The 13525-nt window shown below is 47.0% G+C and overlaps 1 protein-coding gene across 1 annotated transcript; it reads right to left on the reverse strand.

Moving 5' to 3' along the window:
- Positions 1 to 184: 184 nt before the first annotated feature.
- Positions 185 to 13082, reverse strand: ndufaf2 (NADH:ubiquinone oxidoreductase complex assembly factor 2). Its single transcript, XM_079222678.1, has 4 exons — positions 12931 to 13082; positions 3702 to 3791; positions 2694 to 2734; positions 185 to 802 (listed from the first exon to the last, which is right to left on the reverse strand). The coding sequence occupies exons 1-4, from the start codon at positions 13043 to 13045 to the stop codon at positions 566 to 568; spliced, it is 483 nt and encodes a 160-aa protein (XP_079078804.1). The 5' UTR covers positions 13046 to 13082; the 3' UTR covers positions 185 to 565.
- Positions 13083 to 13525: the final 443 nt, after the last annotated feature.

Raw genomic sequence — 13525 nt, forward strand, 5'->3', positions numbered from 1 at the left:
ATGTGCTTTTCCACGTGCTCCCTCAACAAGTAATGCTTTTCATCCCTATAATGTCAAATGTTGCTCACAGGGATATTTAAGGCAACTGCACAATTTGTCTGGTCATAGCTGAATATGTGGGATCTCTTCCACTTTAAGTTTACTGGTAAGGAGTAAATAGCCATTGAATTAGAATAGTCACAATTTATTGGAAAATTGACGATATCCCTTAAACATGATACAGCAGTTGGTGAACTCCATGACTAAGGGAAGTACGACCATTTCAGTTGTGGTCACTTGCAGTCAGCTTCAAGATGAGCGATGCTTCATGTCTTGTGTATATACAATATACAAAGCGGGACTAGAAAAATGGAAACGCGTTTTATGTAGTACAGGCCAATAAAACAGCCTTGAAATAAATACTTCCTCCCTTGTGAAACAAAGAGGAGTTGATAAAACTGGTCATTTCAGAAGTTATAGTTTCTCAACCAAAAGTGAATTTCAGTTTCACATGGGAAGTATTTATTGCAGGGTTTTTCTATTGAATTGTATAAAATATCACAGCGGTGTACGTGGAGGTCTCAGTCTATTTCTTGGGTATCCAGGAGCCGGGCTGGAACGTGTTTGCAGTGCTGGTGGGGTCTTCGCTGATCTCCTGCTTGCCGAAGCTGGCGGTGGATGCGTGGCCCTTTGCCGCGGTATTTGGAAGAGTCGCCACCAGACCGTCCTCATACTCCTTAGCTTGTAGGGCCAGATCCTTCTCCTCCACCTCCTTGACCTTCAGTTTGATGTTCTGCCTGTAAGACTCGTTGTTCAGCAGCTCCTATAAAAAAAAAAACACACAGGTGGACATACTGTACATGCATATTCAAGGCTTCTGCAGCGGTAAACAAATTAAATTTAATCTATCACAGAATGCCATTTAATAATTCTTTTCATGGCCACACCTGTCAAAGAATGATGGAAAACCAGTAGGGATGGTGTGGCCTAGAATTATTTATTAAGTATGTGAAGTTATTGACATTCATGGCATATTTTCTGTCGGCACTTCCCAGTTATTTAACAATAATTCCTCGTGATAGAATCAGTTTACATGACCTGGACCCAGATAAGCGGCAGAGGATTGATTAACCGATTAAAATGCATTGATTTAAGTTTTTGCTGAAATCAACACTTGTGCATTATGAAAATCGATGAGCGTTCCACCCACTGCTGTGTTTGCTCCAGATTTGATGCCAGTGACTGAAACTCCTCTCCCTGCTCATGCGATCCACTGTCACAACTAACCCACCTGTAGTTCATACACATATACAGCCTCCCAACAGCCCGCAACCATATGCTAAAACATTTTAAACTATTGTTACTGTCAACAACAGGCAAGAAAAGATATTCAAGACCTCTGTAAACAAATTCAAGGCTTTCTAAAGCCTTGTTTTTTTTTGAGGGATCTGAATTCTTGCAGATAGTCAGATATGACATGTTGTAGTCTGTGATTTGAGAGACCGGAGTGTGACTACATGATCACTTATTGGAACCTCCAAACTGTCTTTTCCCTCCTTAATCAACTACCTAAGAGTCACGAAGTTGCACCGAGACAGCTTCCAGGGACAAATGCGTGTCCGTCAAGTAAGAGGTATTTACTCAGAAAAGGCCCCAGCGTGTTCGGTTAAACTACACTGGTTGAAAATGTAGTGCTTGGATCGGATCGGTAAACCAACGCGCCAGGAGGCCTTCGCAATAAAAACAGAAATTCCAGCTCATGGAAACATTTAGAAGCCGAACATGCTGTAGTTCATCGGCGGAATAGTTACCCACTTGAGCCACAGCTAGTGTCCAGTGATGTGAGCCTCTCCCTAGCATGAAAAGCCAAAAAGGAAGGGAGGACTGGGCATAATGCTGTTGTGTTCTGGCAGAACTGAAGGACTGGAAAAGAGAGGGGAGAGCCGTGGCCAAAAAGCCCCGCTTTGGGGAGGGAGACAAACATACTGAGCTGCTTTTCCAGCCTGTTAATGACAGGATTTAATCCAATCAATTTATGTCGGCTTGGACCGGGAAGAGAGGGAGCGTGACAAGGGGTAGGGTAATGTGCTGGGAGTGAAGCCTTGGCCACATCAACACTGTCCAGCTGTCGGTGGCAGCTATTGGGCAGACGCAAGGCAGAAAATTGGAAGAGAATGTTCTGGCAATAGAGGCAGGGGATGGCATTGGCCACTGGCAGGGAGAGAGGACAGACAGATAGAAGGAGTGCCTGGGTATTGGCCTTCCAAGGGATTTCCTATAGACCCACATTTCGCCGGCCAAATAATTTCCAGCATTCTCGCATTTAAAGAGCAATAAACCCAGTGAGAGGTACACAAGGAGAAGAAGAAGGAGAAAAAAACTGCACTCCTTCACCATTCCCATCTTGGAGACTGCCAGAAATAAAACACAAAAAAAGCCGAGATGCAGGCTTTTTGCTGCTGCAAAAAAAGAAAGTAAACTAGGACATGGTGTCAGCGAGCTCCTTGTTCAGAGGCTGTCTTTGCTCTCCGCCTCGCCATCAATGCACTTCAGCTGCTGTTTATTTTAACACCTGTCCCCTAAAGTTCCCGGATTCAGTTCGAAACGGTAAGATAAAACAAATCAAAGCCTTCTCTTGCTTCTTTCCCTTCCCTTGGAACCAGCCCCCCAGAGTCCAACCATCAGCACAGCGGGGCGGCTGAGGGGAGACGTACCTTATCGGAGGGGGGCTCCTTCCGTCTGCCTCGGATCCAAGCTGGAGAGGAGGAGGAGGAGGAAAAGAAGAGTGAGAACACCCACACAAACATACGCTGCACAAACAAAACCTGCAGTCATATTTGAAGGCTGCAGCTCCAGCATCACTGGAGTTTCAGGGCACTACTACAGTAGCGCGGTGCCAAACCAAGCTAGTTGGGGGGGATGCATCCAGGGTTTTCACTTTGTTTTTGTTTCATTTCACTTAGTGAACCACAGGGAAACATGCAGAATGGTAACAGTTATACACACGGTAAACTCAACACGCCGGTGCTGCTTTAGTAGAGGCAGAGCGAGGCCACTGAGCGCCGCGTCTCAGAAGAGACAGTGTGAATCGACTCTGATCTTTGGATTTGAAAGTACACACTCTGTCATTCTCCATCAGTAGCTCTGTCCTTCTTTCTCCTCCTGAGTAAAACTGTGTCTGTCTGTCTGTCTTCTTTTTTTTTATCCTTTTTAAGGAGCTCTATTTTGGCTGAGCTGGCTACACAGCAGAGCAGGTTAAAGGGAGCGAGAGAGAGAGATTTTCTAACTCTTCCTCCAGCTAGCGCAGGGATTCTGGGCCCTCTTTTATCCCTTTCTTATTTGCATCCTGATGAAAATGCATGAGGGATGGGGCGAAGCAGGATGAGGGGTTTAAGGTGGATAAAGCCCGTCTGAGACAGAGGGAACAGTTTGTATCCAGTTGTAAGAAATTTGAAACACTATTTTTTATGATACGGTTGTATAACAGCAGCAGAAGGCGTCTTTGATAAACTCATGAATACGCTTTTCCCCACCCCCATCTCGCAGTAAGAAACGCTCCAAAAAAAAAAAAAAAAAAAAAATCAATGGATTAGCCTAGGCCCCAAAAGATGCAGCCATGAATTAGTTATTCCATGTATTTGTGCCGGGCCGCTCTCTTGTTAACATGCATCCGTGTTAGTAATGGGTAAACACGTGACAGTGACGCTGTGGTCCAGACTTACCGTCCCACTCCATCGGTATGCTGCCCTCTATATACTCATATTCGTTAGGATTGGCTGCCTCGATCATCCGCTTGGCACGGACGTGCCTGCCTGGAAAACCACACACACACACACGCACACAAAAACTGAAAAAAAGTAGAGAAAAAGACAGCGAGAGCGAGCAAGAGATGCTCAACAGCGATGCATACGAAACGCAAAAGGGGATACAAACAAACACAAAGAGGCGCGGGCACAATGCTCTCGGTCTCCTGCTCGCACAGACACGCGAGATGCAGACAGACGCACAGACACGCAAATACACAGAGGGATGACAGCACTGTGACAGGCCATGGATGATTACCTCGCGGCCCTCGGGCCCTTCTCCTCAGATCTCGCTGAGTGGCTCCAAATCTGGGCTAAGCCTTTATGCAAATCAGCCTCCCTTTAACCCAACCAACCACAGCCCCCCTCACTCACGGGCTCTTCCAATCGCGGCGCTCCGGCTAACAATGCCCTCCAAAATCAACATCAAGCCGAGCCGGAGACAAAAGAGGTCAGATATCACAGGGAACAGGAGAGGCACGAGCCGCATGGAATATTAAGTGCTCCTCTCCCTATCTGTATACAGCACGACGCTCGCTAGCAGCAAGGCCACCGCCAATTATTTTTGGTCGAATCTGCTGATTAGACAAGTTTGGCTGGCGCACAATGACATGGAGACGGAGGTAGATGGGACGGAGCTGGGGGGACAATGGAGAGAGATAAAGACGGAACAAGGGGGGAGCGAGAGAATTAAAAAGAGTTGCGCTGTGTCTTTGTGCGGCGCTTTAGACAGTGTTCTCTTATAAAAAAGTGTTTCCATAGTTTCTCCTTGCAGGTAGCCGGATGTCCGTGTATCGCTCCCATACCTCTAAGAAATGATGAGGCAAGGAAGGAGGAGGTAGAAGGAGGGAGAGAGGGAGGGATGGAGGGAGAGCGAGAGAGTGATGATGCATGGCAAACATGGCTGGGAGAAGAGAAATGGATGGGCAAGGAAAACAACACGCTCCAAAACACAGACAATCTGTCAGGATTCCATCACCGTTTCTCCGCAGCTGACTGGACACGGACAAATGGAGGCAACCACCTCCATGCACACGGCAGACTGATGGCCTTAATGTTTACTTCAGCCATAACGGATCGCTACGGCACAGGGATGCATGAATGATGGCACTCAAATGGCTAAGTGTGGGTGTGGGAGGCCGCGCTTGCTTGCAAAAGTTGGTCTGTTTTCTTCCCCAGTGAAGACAAAAAAAAAAGAGTCTTTTTCCTGCATGTGCTGCGCTGTAATTACGCCGCATGAGCACGATTCCTTTCCATACTTTATCCAGCCTATATAGTAATCAGGTCAGCTAATTAGGCTATTGCTTTGGTTTCTGCGTTGGCTCCCACTAGATTGTCACTATAGGGCTTCACAGGCTCAAAGCTCTGCAGCTTTATCGTTTTTCTGATATCCAGGTCTGTCAAAAAAAAACAACAACACTGCATCCTCTCACCTCATTCGCAAAGCTGGCCCAGCGACATGTAAAAACACATCCTATGATCCACACATTTGTTTACATGTATGCCTTAAAAGCTCTTCTGAGAAACGGTTTTCCTCGAAAAAACACCCCATGATAGCAGGACAAAAATAACTGCCAGCAAACAAAAGGCGGCGTTCTCCAGGCAATACTCACAAATACATTTAACAGGTATGCTAATTACAAAAAAAAACAATCCTATCCGTATTTGCATTGGCGTGGGTGGCAACAGACGGAAATGGTACAATTATGATACAGTCCCCACAAGCAATGTGCTTAACTACAGCTAATGCTTAACTAATAAGCATAAAGAGAGGCACACACTTTTTCCTCCGTCTCCATCTCCACCCCCCCCCACACCGCTGCCACACTCCAACATGGCTCTCCTCTCGTCTTGTTGCTTTTGCAGCATGACTAAACCCCTTCCACCACGGCTTTTATGCTCGGATTTAAATAACAAATACAGTATGTACATATATTCATGAAACACGGCTGATCCTCCCACCACGTACACATTGGGAGGAGGCTTGTCGGTCTGATTGGGAGGGGGGGTGACGACGACACACACACACACACACACACACACACTCACACACACACACACACAGGCCAAGGCTATGAACTGTACCGTTCTCCAAAACACACTACAGAAGTTCAAAAGGAACAAACCACTTCTTCCCAATTGCATTGTCTCACATGAGCTGGATGGAATAATTAGTAAACAAATGGGAAAGATGGAAGATATAAGAAGCAACAACCTCACTTGTGGACATTGGGGTTATAGGAGAATGCACTTACTGCGAATAAGCCTACTCCTCAAGTAACGTAGCAGAACAGAATTGGCCTGGCACGCTGTTTGCATAGTGAGTTCTGAGCTCAGGGGCGCTGCCTGCAACAGCGACAATTACTGTCATTACAAATTAAACTTTCTTTTTTACTTGGCCCAAAGGTATGCTCTAAAATTACTTAATTAGTCTGATCAACAACAATATATATATATATATATATATATATATATATATATATATATATATATATATATATATATATATATATGGGAAATGGTGGGAAAAAACACAAAAATCCTTATTTTTACAATTAAAATATCCAAAATGTCAAAGTTATCAGTTTGTTTTCTTAAATTTAAAAGTCTATATCCCTGAACATTTGCTTCCGTCCATCTAACATTTTAGAAATGCCAAAAAATCATAATTAACAATATTTAACCAGTAAGTATGAGTAACTGAATTATATCATCCTTAGCGTTAGCTTCATATTGTCTGTACTTTCAGATCCGTCAGACAGTCAGCAAATTGGGTGTAAGATATCTTTCTGCTTCACAGTTCAGGCCTCAGAGAGAGAGAGAGAGTCAGAGAGAGAGAGAGAGAGAGAGAGAGAGAGAGAGAGAGAGAGAGAGAGATGTGAAAGGTGTTAGGAGCTCTCGATCTCAGCGGGCCCCCTTGTGACAGGTCTGCCTTCTCATCACTCACTAGGGGAAACCTACTTACACACACACACACACACACACAACACACAACACACAACACACACACACACACACACACACAGGCAGATTAACCTGAGGGACGGGAGCGAGGACGCTGCCTCTTACCGTGAAGGACAAACGCAGCACTGCGTTGGAGAGGGGGAGGGGCCAGCGGCAGGAGGAATAAAATCCCACCGCATAAATATTCATGAGCCATCTCACCTGTCTGAGCGCGACTCATCTGTGAGCCCGGCTGCGGAACCAGGGGGAGGAGGAGCGAGGGAACGGGAACGGGAGGAGGTGGGATGGCTGAGGGGTTGCCTTGGCAGCCGGGTCGGGAGCCAATCAGACAGCCGGTACACCTATCCTTCCTGTTCGTTACAATAAGACGTGATGCGCGCCGAGGGTTGCTCTTTGAACCCTGAACACACCCCGCTAAACTCCATCACCTGCTTCAACACACACACACACACAAAAAACCCCGACTTCACACATCGGCTCCCAGGTGAGTGCTGCTGGGGGCGACCTGAGAGGTTTTTCACCTCCACAATGTCATTCTGGAGCGCCTTGTTTTCTCTCTCTCTCTCTCTCTCTCTCTCTCTCTCTCTCTCTCTCTCTCTCTCTCTCTCTCTCTCTCTCTCTCTCTCTCTCTCTCTCTCTCTCTCTCTCTCTCTCTCTCTCTCTCTCTCTCTCTCTCTCTCTCTCTCTCTCTCTCTCTCTCTCGCACTCCTGCCTTTGATTACGAAAGCAGATGTCAGGGGAGCACGCTTTCGACTGGCAACATCCGGGTATGGAGAGCCCTAAAAACTCATCAACAAGAACAAAACCGAATGAGCGCTGTGCGTCCGAATCCAACTGCTGGACTCATGCTCCTCGCCATCAACGCCAACATCTATCCTGCAACAACAACAAAAAACGGCCCGTTTGCTCGTCTCTGAACAGATTGCAAGGCAGACGAAAGCTCCTGCTGCTCCGACTCGCCCTCTCAATAGAGAATAGAGCAGCTTTAGTCTTCAGGACTGTGCGGTGGACGAGCAGCGAGTTTTAGGCCCGACAGCCTGCTTGGAGCCTCGTTTATTCCTCTCCAGCTGAGCGATCTGCTAGAGAGGGATGGGGGACCAATACCTGCATGGTAATGGACAGCTTTATGAAGATGGAGTGATCCGATAAGCATCAGTGATACAAGGGCAACCAGGTACCAATTCTCTCTCTCAAAAAAATGGAGGGTATGTGTGAGGCCTGTAACCATGGTTACCTATTAGCCCTGAACCTAGTGACGCGGGATGAGGTTTAGAGGGAAAAGGCACGCCGTTGTTTTGCATCGATTCTGGTGAAAGGAGGAGCTTAAAGGCGTAAAGTAGGCCTGCTGCTGCTGCTGCTGCTGCTGCTGCTGCAGTTCGGCTTTTTATTCAGCCCTCATTCTGTTTGTCCCTGTTGCCGTCGATCCCGCTGAGGTTTGAGCGACTCACGGCAAAACAGAGGAGAATAATTCATATAAAAAGCAATAACACGCTGAAAAGAATACTCTTGATTTCCCCCGTGTGTCACTTTTAACTAAACGCGGGCGTACTTGAGGGTGGAAGGGACACTTCCACTTAAGACCACCCATCCTCTTGAAGTCTCATCCCTAACCCGGCGGGTTATAGAAAAGGACCATGGCGAGCCAGGAAGTCAGCATCCTTTGAGAAGCTGTGGAGCGTTGTGTGTGTGTGTGTGTGTCCCTTCATCTCTGGCTCCTCTGAGGCCCATACGTGTGATGTCCATACACCAAGCTGTCCACCCCTTTCTATTCACCTCCATCACTCTCATCCAACCCCCTTGCTTTTCCTTCCATTGCACCTTCAGTCCCCCCACACTCTTCCTCCATTAACCTACCTCCACCTTCCCTCTCTCCCCCTCTATCTGTCTGCCTGTACCACCCACTCATTTCACCCTCTTTCTGCCAGAAACCCGCCTTTCACTTTCACTCTCTCCATTCTTCCCCCGCTCTATAATTTCACCCCGTATGTCAGTATCCCCCTTGTTCTTTGTCACTCAATTTCTATACCCCACCCTCCGTGAATCTCCCTCGGCCTTATCTCTCCTCCCTTACTCCTAGACTTATTTCTCTCTGCCTGTCTGCTTTATTAAAATATTCTGAATTGAATAAGCAGCAGCAGGCTCCAGGAGATGTCTGCTTTGGGTCGGTCTGTCCGTCAGTCTTTCTTGCTGAGTTTCTGACGGACAAGGAGCCCGAAGGTGTCAAAGCATCTCGCCGGCCATCTGACGAGAGAGAAAGAGAGAGAGAGAGAGAGAGAGAGAGAGAGAGAGAGAGAGAGAGAGAGAGAGAGAGAGAGAGAGAGAGAGAGAGAGAGAGACTGATTGATTTGTTGGCGTCATCAACCGCATCGGATTGATCGCATTCAAATAAAAGTGAGACAGATGACAAATAGATGGAGGTCTACTGTAGATATGCAGCGTTTCAATAGACCCGCAAGACGCTTGAACTACTGATATTGGAGCTGGGCCCATTTGTGATCCTCTACCATAAGACATAAATGTGCCTGTTTCTCATTTTCAGCATCAATCTTTTCAAATGCCTTTTTAATGAAGTAGTTAAGCCACTCCATAATGCTCCACCACATACACATACAAACACACACTTGGCAAACACTATAAAGCCAGAGGAGCTAAACCCACTTGGTTTCCTTATAATGATTAAACAACCTTCATTTAAACCCCATGCATTGCAAAGCTGCTGATCAATTAACGTGATTTACTGTGGCGGCTCTGGACATCGCCGTACCATCGCGAACACTGACTGGGTGTCCTCCGGTAGGATAGACCTTCCTTCATCACACCCTGGGGATGACTTGTGGCAGGATGAACAGCCATTTGGACCCTCGCCTCTCTCCGCTGTGACTCTTTCCATGGAAATATGCGGCTTGAATCAACGCTCTGATGACACACAGCCATCTGTTGTTGTGTTAAGTGTGTTTGGGCATGAAGTGGAGAGGAAACACACAATCGCTGATTTTTTTCTTCACCCTCCTTTAAAAAAAAACTAAAATACAAAGCAGATACACATACACACCAAGTAGTTGTTACACAAGCACATGCACACAACCTCAGATGCACACACTAATACAACAACACACACACACATCCCTCCTTCCTCAATCCCCAGAGTCACCCATCCTGAAATAGCAGAACTGAGGCCTTTTCAGTTTTTCACTTCATAGAACAGAGCTGGGGAATCAAATAAATAATAGACAAAGAGAGAGGCATAGCGATAGGACGACAAGTCAATGCATCTTTTCTCTGCAACAGTGTGGCGCACCTCTGAAGAACCTCTGAATCCCTTCCATTCTCCACACAGAGGAGAGGACCAATAGATTAAAACTGCATGGCACACACCGCTAAAATGAATAGCACTAAAAATACATCCTTTTCACCGGCACATGAAAGGAAACTGCCTTTCCCCTGTCCAGTATTGAGCAGCCATTGATTCCAAGACAAAGGCTTCACCTCCTCAAAGAGGTAAGAAAAATAGCAATCATACAGGCAATTATTTTCAAATGTGCCTGCAGCGGCCGATAATGTCAGTGCGCCTCTCTTCCTAAATAAAGGAAGGGAAGGCAGGCGTCAAAGCTGCGGGCCCACTGCTGAAGACGAATGAGCCCATCCGCAGAATGCTCCGCTTTCATCTGGGCAGCATGACATGGCGCCCCATGCAGCGTGAGGCAGAGCCGGGCCTGGGGGACAGACGCGCACAGATAGAGAGAAGAATATAGATTCTCTATTCAGCTCTATGGAGCCAACACACCAAGGCAAAAGACCTTCTAAAGACCAGTGGCCAGATTGCCAGTGGCTTTCTCTTGTTGCCCTGCCATAGACAACAATCGCTGGAGCTCCACAGCCTACAGCATGGTTCTCTCTGTGGGGCAGAAGCGCACAGTGGGCCTCTTTAGCTGGACCTTTTCTTAAAGACAGAGACAGACATTCTGCCTCTCTAGGCGTGTACTTCAGACTCGGGCCTTTTCATTTTGATGTGCAGCAGCATCTGAGGCGAGGGGGGATAGAAAGCACTCTGCTGGGCCCAGCCCTCCACACTGCTGAACTATTCTAATGTTGTGAATAGAAATCTTCACTGGACTGGCTTCAAAGGAGGAAAAGAAAAAGAGAGAGAACCAAGAGGCAGCAGTGACGGGGAGGGGCAAGGGAAGGAAGGACTAACTGGGGGGAAAACAAAGAGGTCAACCTCGGGAGAAATCTGGGCAGATCAGATCAGATGGGACGGAGTCGCAGAAAGCAACGAGTTGCGGCTGGCTTTTCTTTTTCTTAATGTCCTCTTATACATAGCCCACCACACACGGAATTGCTTACGCCCCAGTTTTCTAAAGTAAACAGACTGTGAGAGAGGTAGAAAATGGGAGCAGCAAGGCATGGATAAAGGTGGAGAGGGATTGACTGAACACTAGGGATGGACAAATGAGTGGAAGAAGTAGGCAGAGCTGAGAGGGAGAGAGAGACTCCTCACCTACTTCAACCACTACTCATGTGCTGCAGTGGAAAGCCCTGCGGTCCATGCCTTAAGGCCCTGAGCCCACGCATGGCCTATCAGTTTAAGATCAAAAAGAGCCCGCTTTAGCAAGACATATGGACTGAATAATGCATCTGCTTTATTTCCACAAGGCTGGACGGGGTGAGTGGCAGGAAAGGAGGGAAAAAAGAAAAGACAATGTGTGTGTGCCATATATTTCTATTTGTTTATTATGAATGTATATGCGAGTGTCCATGCGTTGGTGCCTGTCTGGCGTTTAAGAGTGTGCTTGTTTGGAAACAGGTTTTTTTTCTTCTCCTACAGGCCAACTAGCCTCTCCACAGTGTCAGTCATCGTGATTGGGCGGTGAATACGGTAGCCTGTAGCGTGCTAGAAAATGGGCTTCTGTGATGTCTCATTTGAATAGTCTGACAGCCAGGGGTGGAGGAGCAGCCTTGTAATGAATTATAAATACGAGGTGGGCGCAAGTTTCCCTCGCCAAACTGCTGAGAAAAGGTAAAGCGCAAAGTCAACTTCTATAAAAACCGGGCTTGCAACCTGCCAGAGGTCGATCCCTCAAAGCTTTATCGAAGTTGTATAACGTGGCACCAAGAGAGGGAGACAAACACAGGCATGTGGAGGCGGGATACAATTATTCCCAGATTACTGTGGCATAGTGAGCTCTGCACAGACATAACGATTGTGGTAACTATCATGAAGCATAACCCTTAGTTACTAGGCAGCCAAAGAGTAACCATGGCCGGTCCACTGAGTGTCTTGTCTGGTGCGAGAAAAAGGTTGCGCTCTTATGACCCCTGACATGATCCCTATTGTCTAGGTAGGACCCCTGCTGATAATCTATGGTGGTAAACAGAGGGGGAAATGGGATTGGCCTGGATTCTGCTAAGGAGTTAAACGTGGAAGAACTGCATTTAGTGCATCACGTTGTAGTGCATCGCTTCTTCTTGTAAACACCTTGATCTGTGAAATGTGAGCCATTGGCCTTCTCTCAGTCAGAGAAGGCGTGAAGGATGCCACCACCACCACGGATTAGCCCGATGACACAGTTCTAGTGCTTGGCTTGAGCACGATGTTCTGTAGCGCTGCCATGTCTCACTGGGGATATATGACCTCCTTCTAAATCCTCATCACAGTCAAAGTAATCATTTCCCCTGCAACAGCGGAAGGACTCTTTTCCTCTTTGAAGGACCAGTGACAACATCAGCTGCCAGCATTGTACCCCTCCCTAACATGAGTGAAACCGTAACTGCAGTGAGACTTCTAACAACATCTCATTAAAACACTTTAAAAGGAAACGTTCTCATTGAGGCGGTGGCTCCACCTAGTGGCGAGCTGGTTGTACAACAAAGGTGAAAGGGCAAAAAGGTAAAGTCAAACCTACGGCAACACATTTTAGGAAGGGAGCGGCGGCACATACAAATTACAAAACACATTACTGTCAAATGTATATTTTATAATCAGAGAACAGTATCCGTAGCAACATATACAACCCACTGGTTAAATAGGCTAAGTGTGTTATGGTGAAAACAACCATTGTCTTGGACAGACAAAAACTGAATGAAGTTGTATCGCTGCTATCTTCATTTTTCTGCAGGGGTCAATGTTGTAACTCTCAAAGAATCCACGGCTGAGCTAATGTTAGCTCAAATGGGCTTAATTTACCTGTCCATGTCTTCTGTTCTGGGATTTTGTAATATTTATTCCCCGACGTATCTGTCCCGACGTGCTCGCGCACTATTCCAAACGTGCGCCGCAGAACTCCCGCAATCCTACTCATCTTCACTTGATAACCCGAGAGGTTATTCGGGGTGTATTTCGTGTCCCCTGTTAGCCGTCTGCCCTCTCGCCGGGTTGTTTACGCGAGGTTTCGTGGGGTCGGGGGAGGGAGGAGGAGGAACAACGCGTGTTGTGATTGGACGGCTGTACGTGAGCAGCCAATCACCGCAGTCGTCATAGACCAGCTGTGACGTCACAACATGGCGGCCCCTTGCGTTGAGCTGCTGCGAAGCTAGTTGAATAAACGTGAAATAAGCGGTACATTTTCAACGCAGAGCACCCTAATTTGATTGAAATGGCGTATTGTAACTAATATACGGAGCTTCGGGTACAAACATGACTTATTGGGCGCGCAATATTTTAGTGTGGCCTAAAAACCTCCTTCGGAGTCGTTAACATGCTCGCCTCTGAGCTGGGTTAACGTTAGCGAACGGTGGCAAAGCTTGAGTACTGGTCTTGCTTTGACGTCAACATCGGCTTC

The sequence above is a fragment of the Taurulus bubalis genome (genome assembly GCF_910589615.1).
Source record: "Taurulus bubalis genome assembly, chromosome: 8".
Taxonomy (NCBI): Eukaryota; Metazoa; Chordata; class Actinopteri; order Perciformes; family Cottidae; genus Taurulus; species Taurulus bubalis.

Excerpts from the sequence above, each read along its gene's own strand:
- ndufaf2 (XM_079222678.1), bottom strand. The coding sequence starts at position 13,045 with ATGAGTAGGATTGCGGGAGTTCTGCGGCGCACGTTTGGAATAGTGCGC. Across the intron at positions 2,735-3,701 it reads CATACCGATGGAGTGGGACG|CTTGGATCCGAGGCAGACGG; the intron begins GTAAGTCTGGAC and ends CCTCCTCTCCAG. Across the intron at positions 803-2,693 it reads AGGAGCCCCCCTCCGATAAG|GAGCTGCTGAACAACGAGTC; the intron begins GTACGTCTCCCC and ends TTTTTTTTATAG.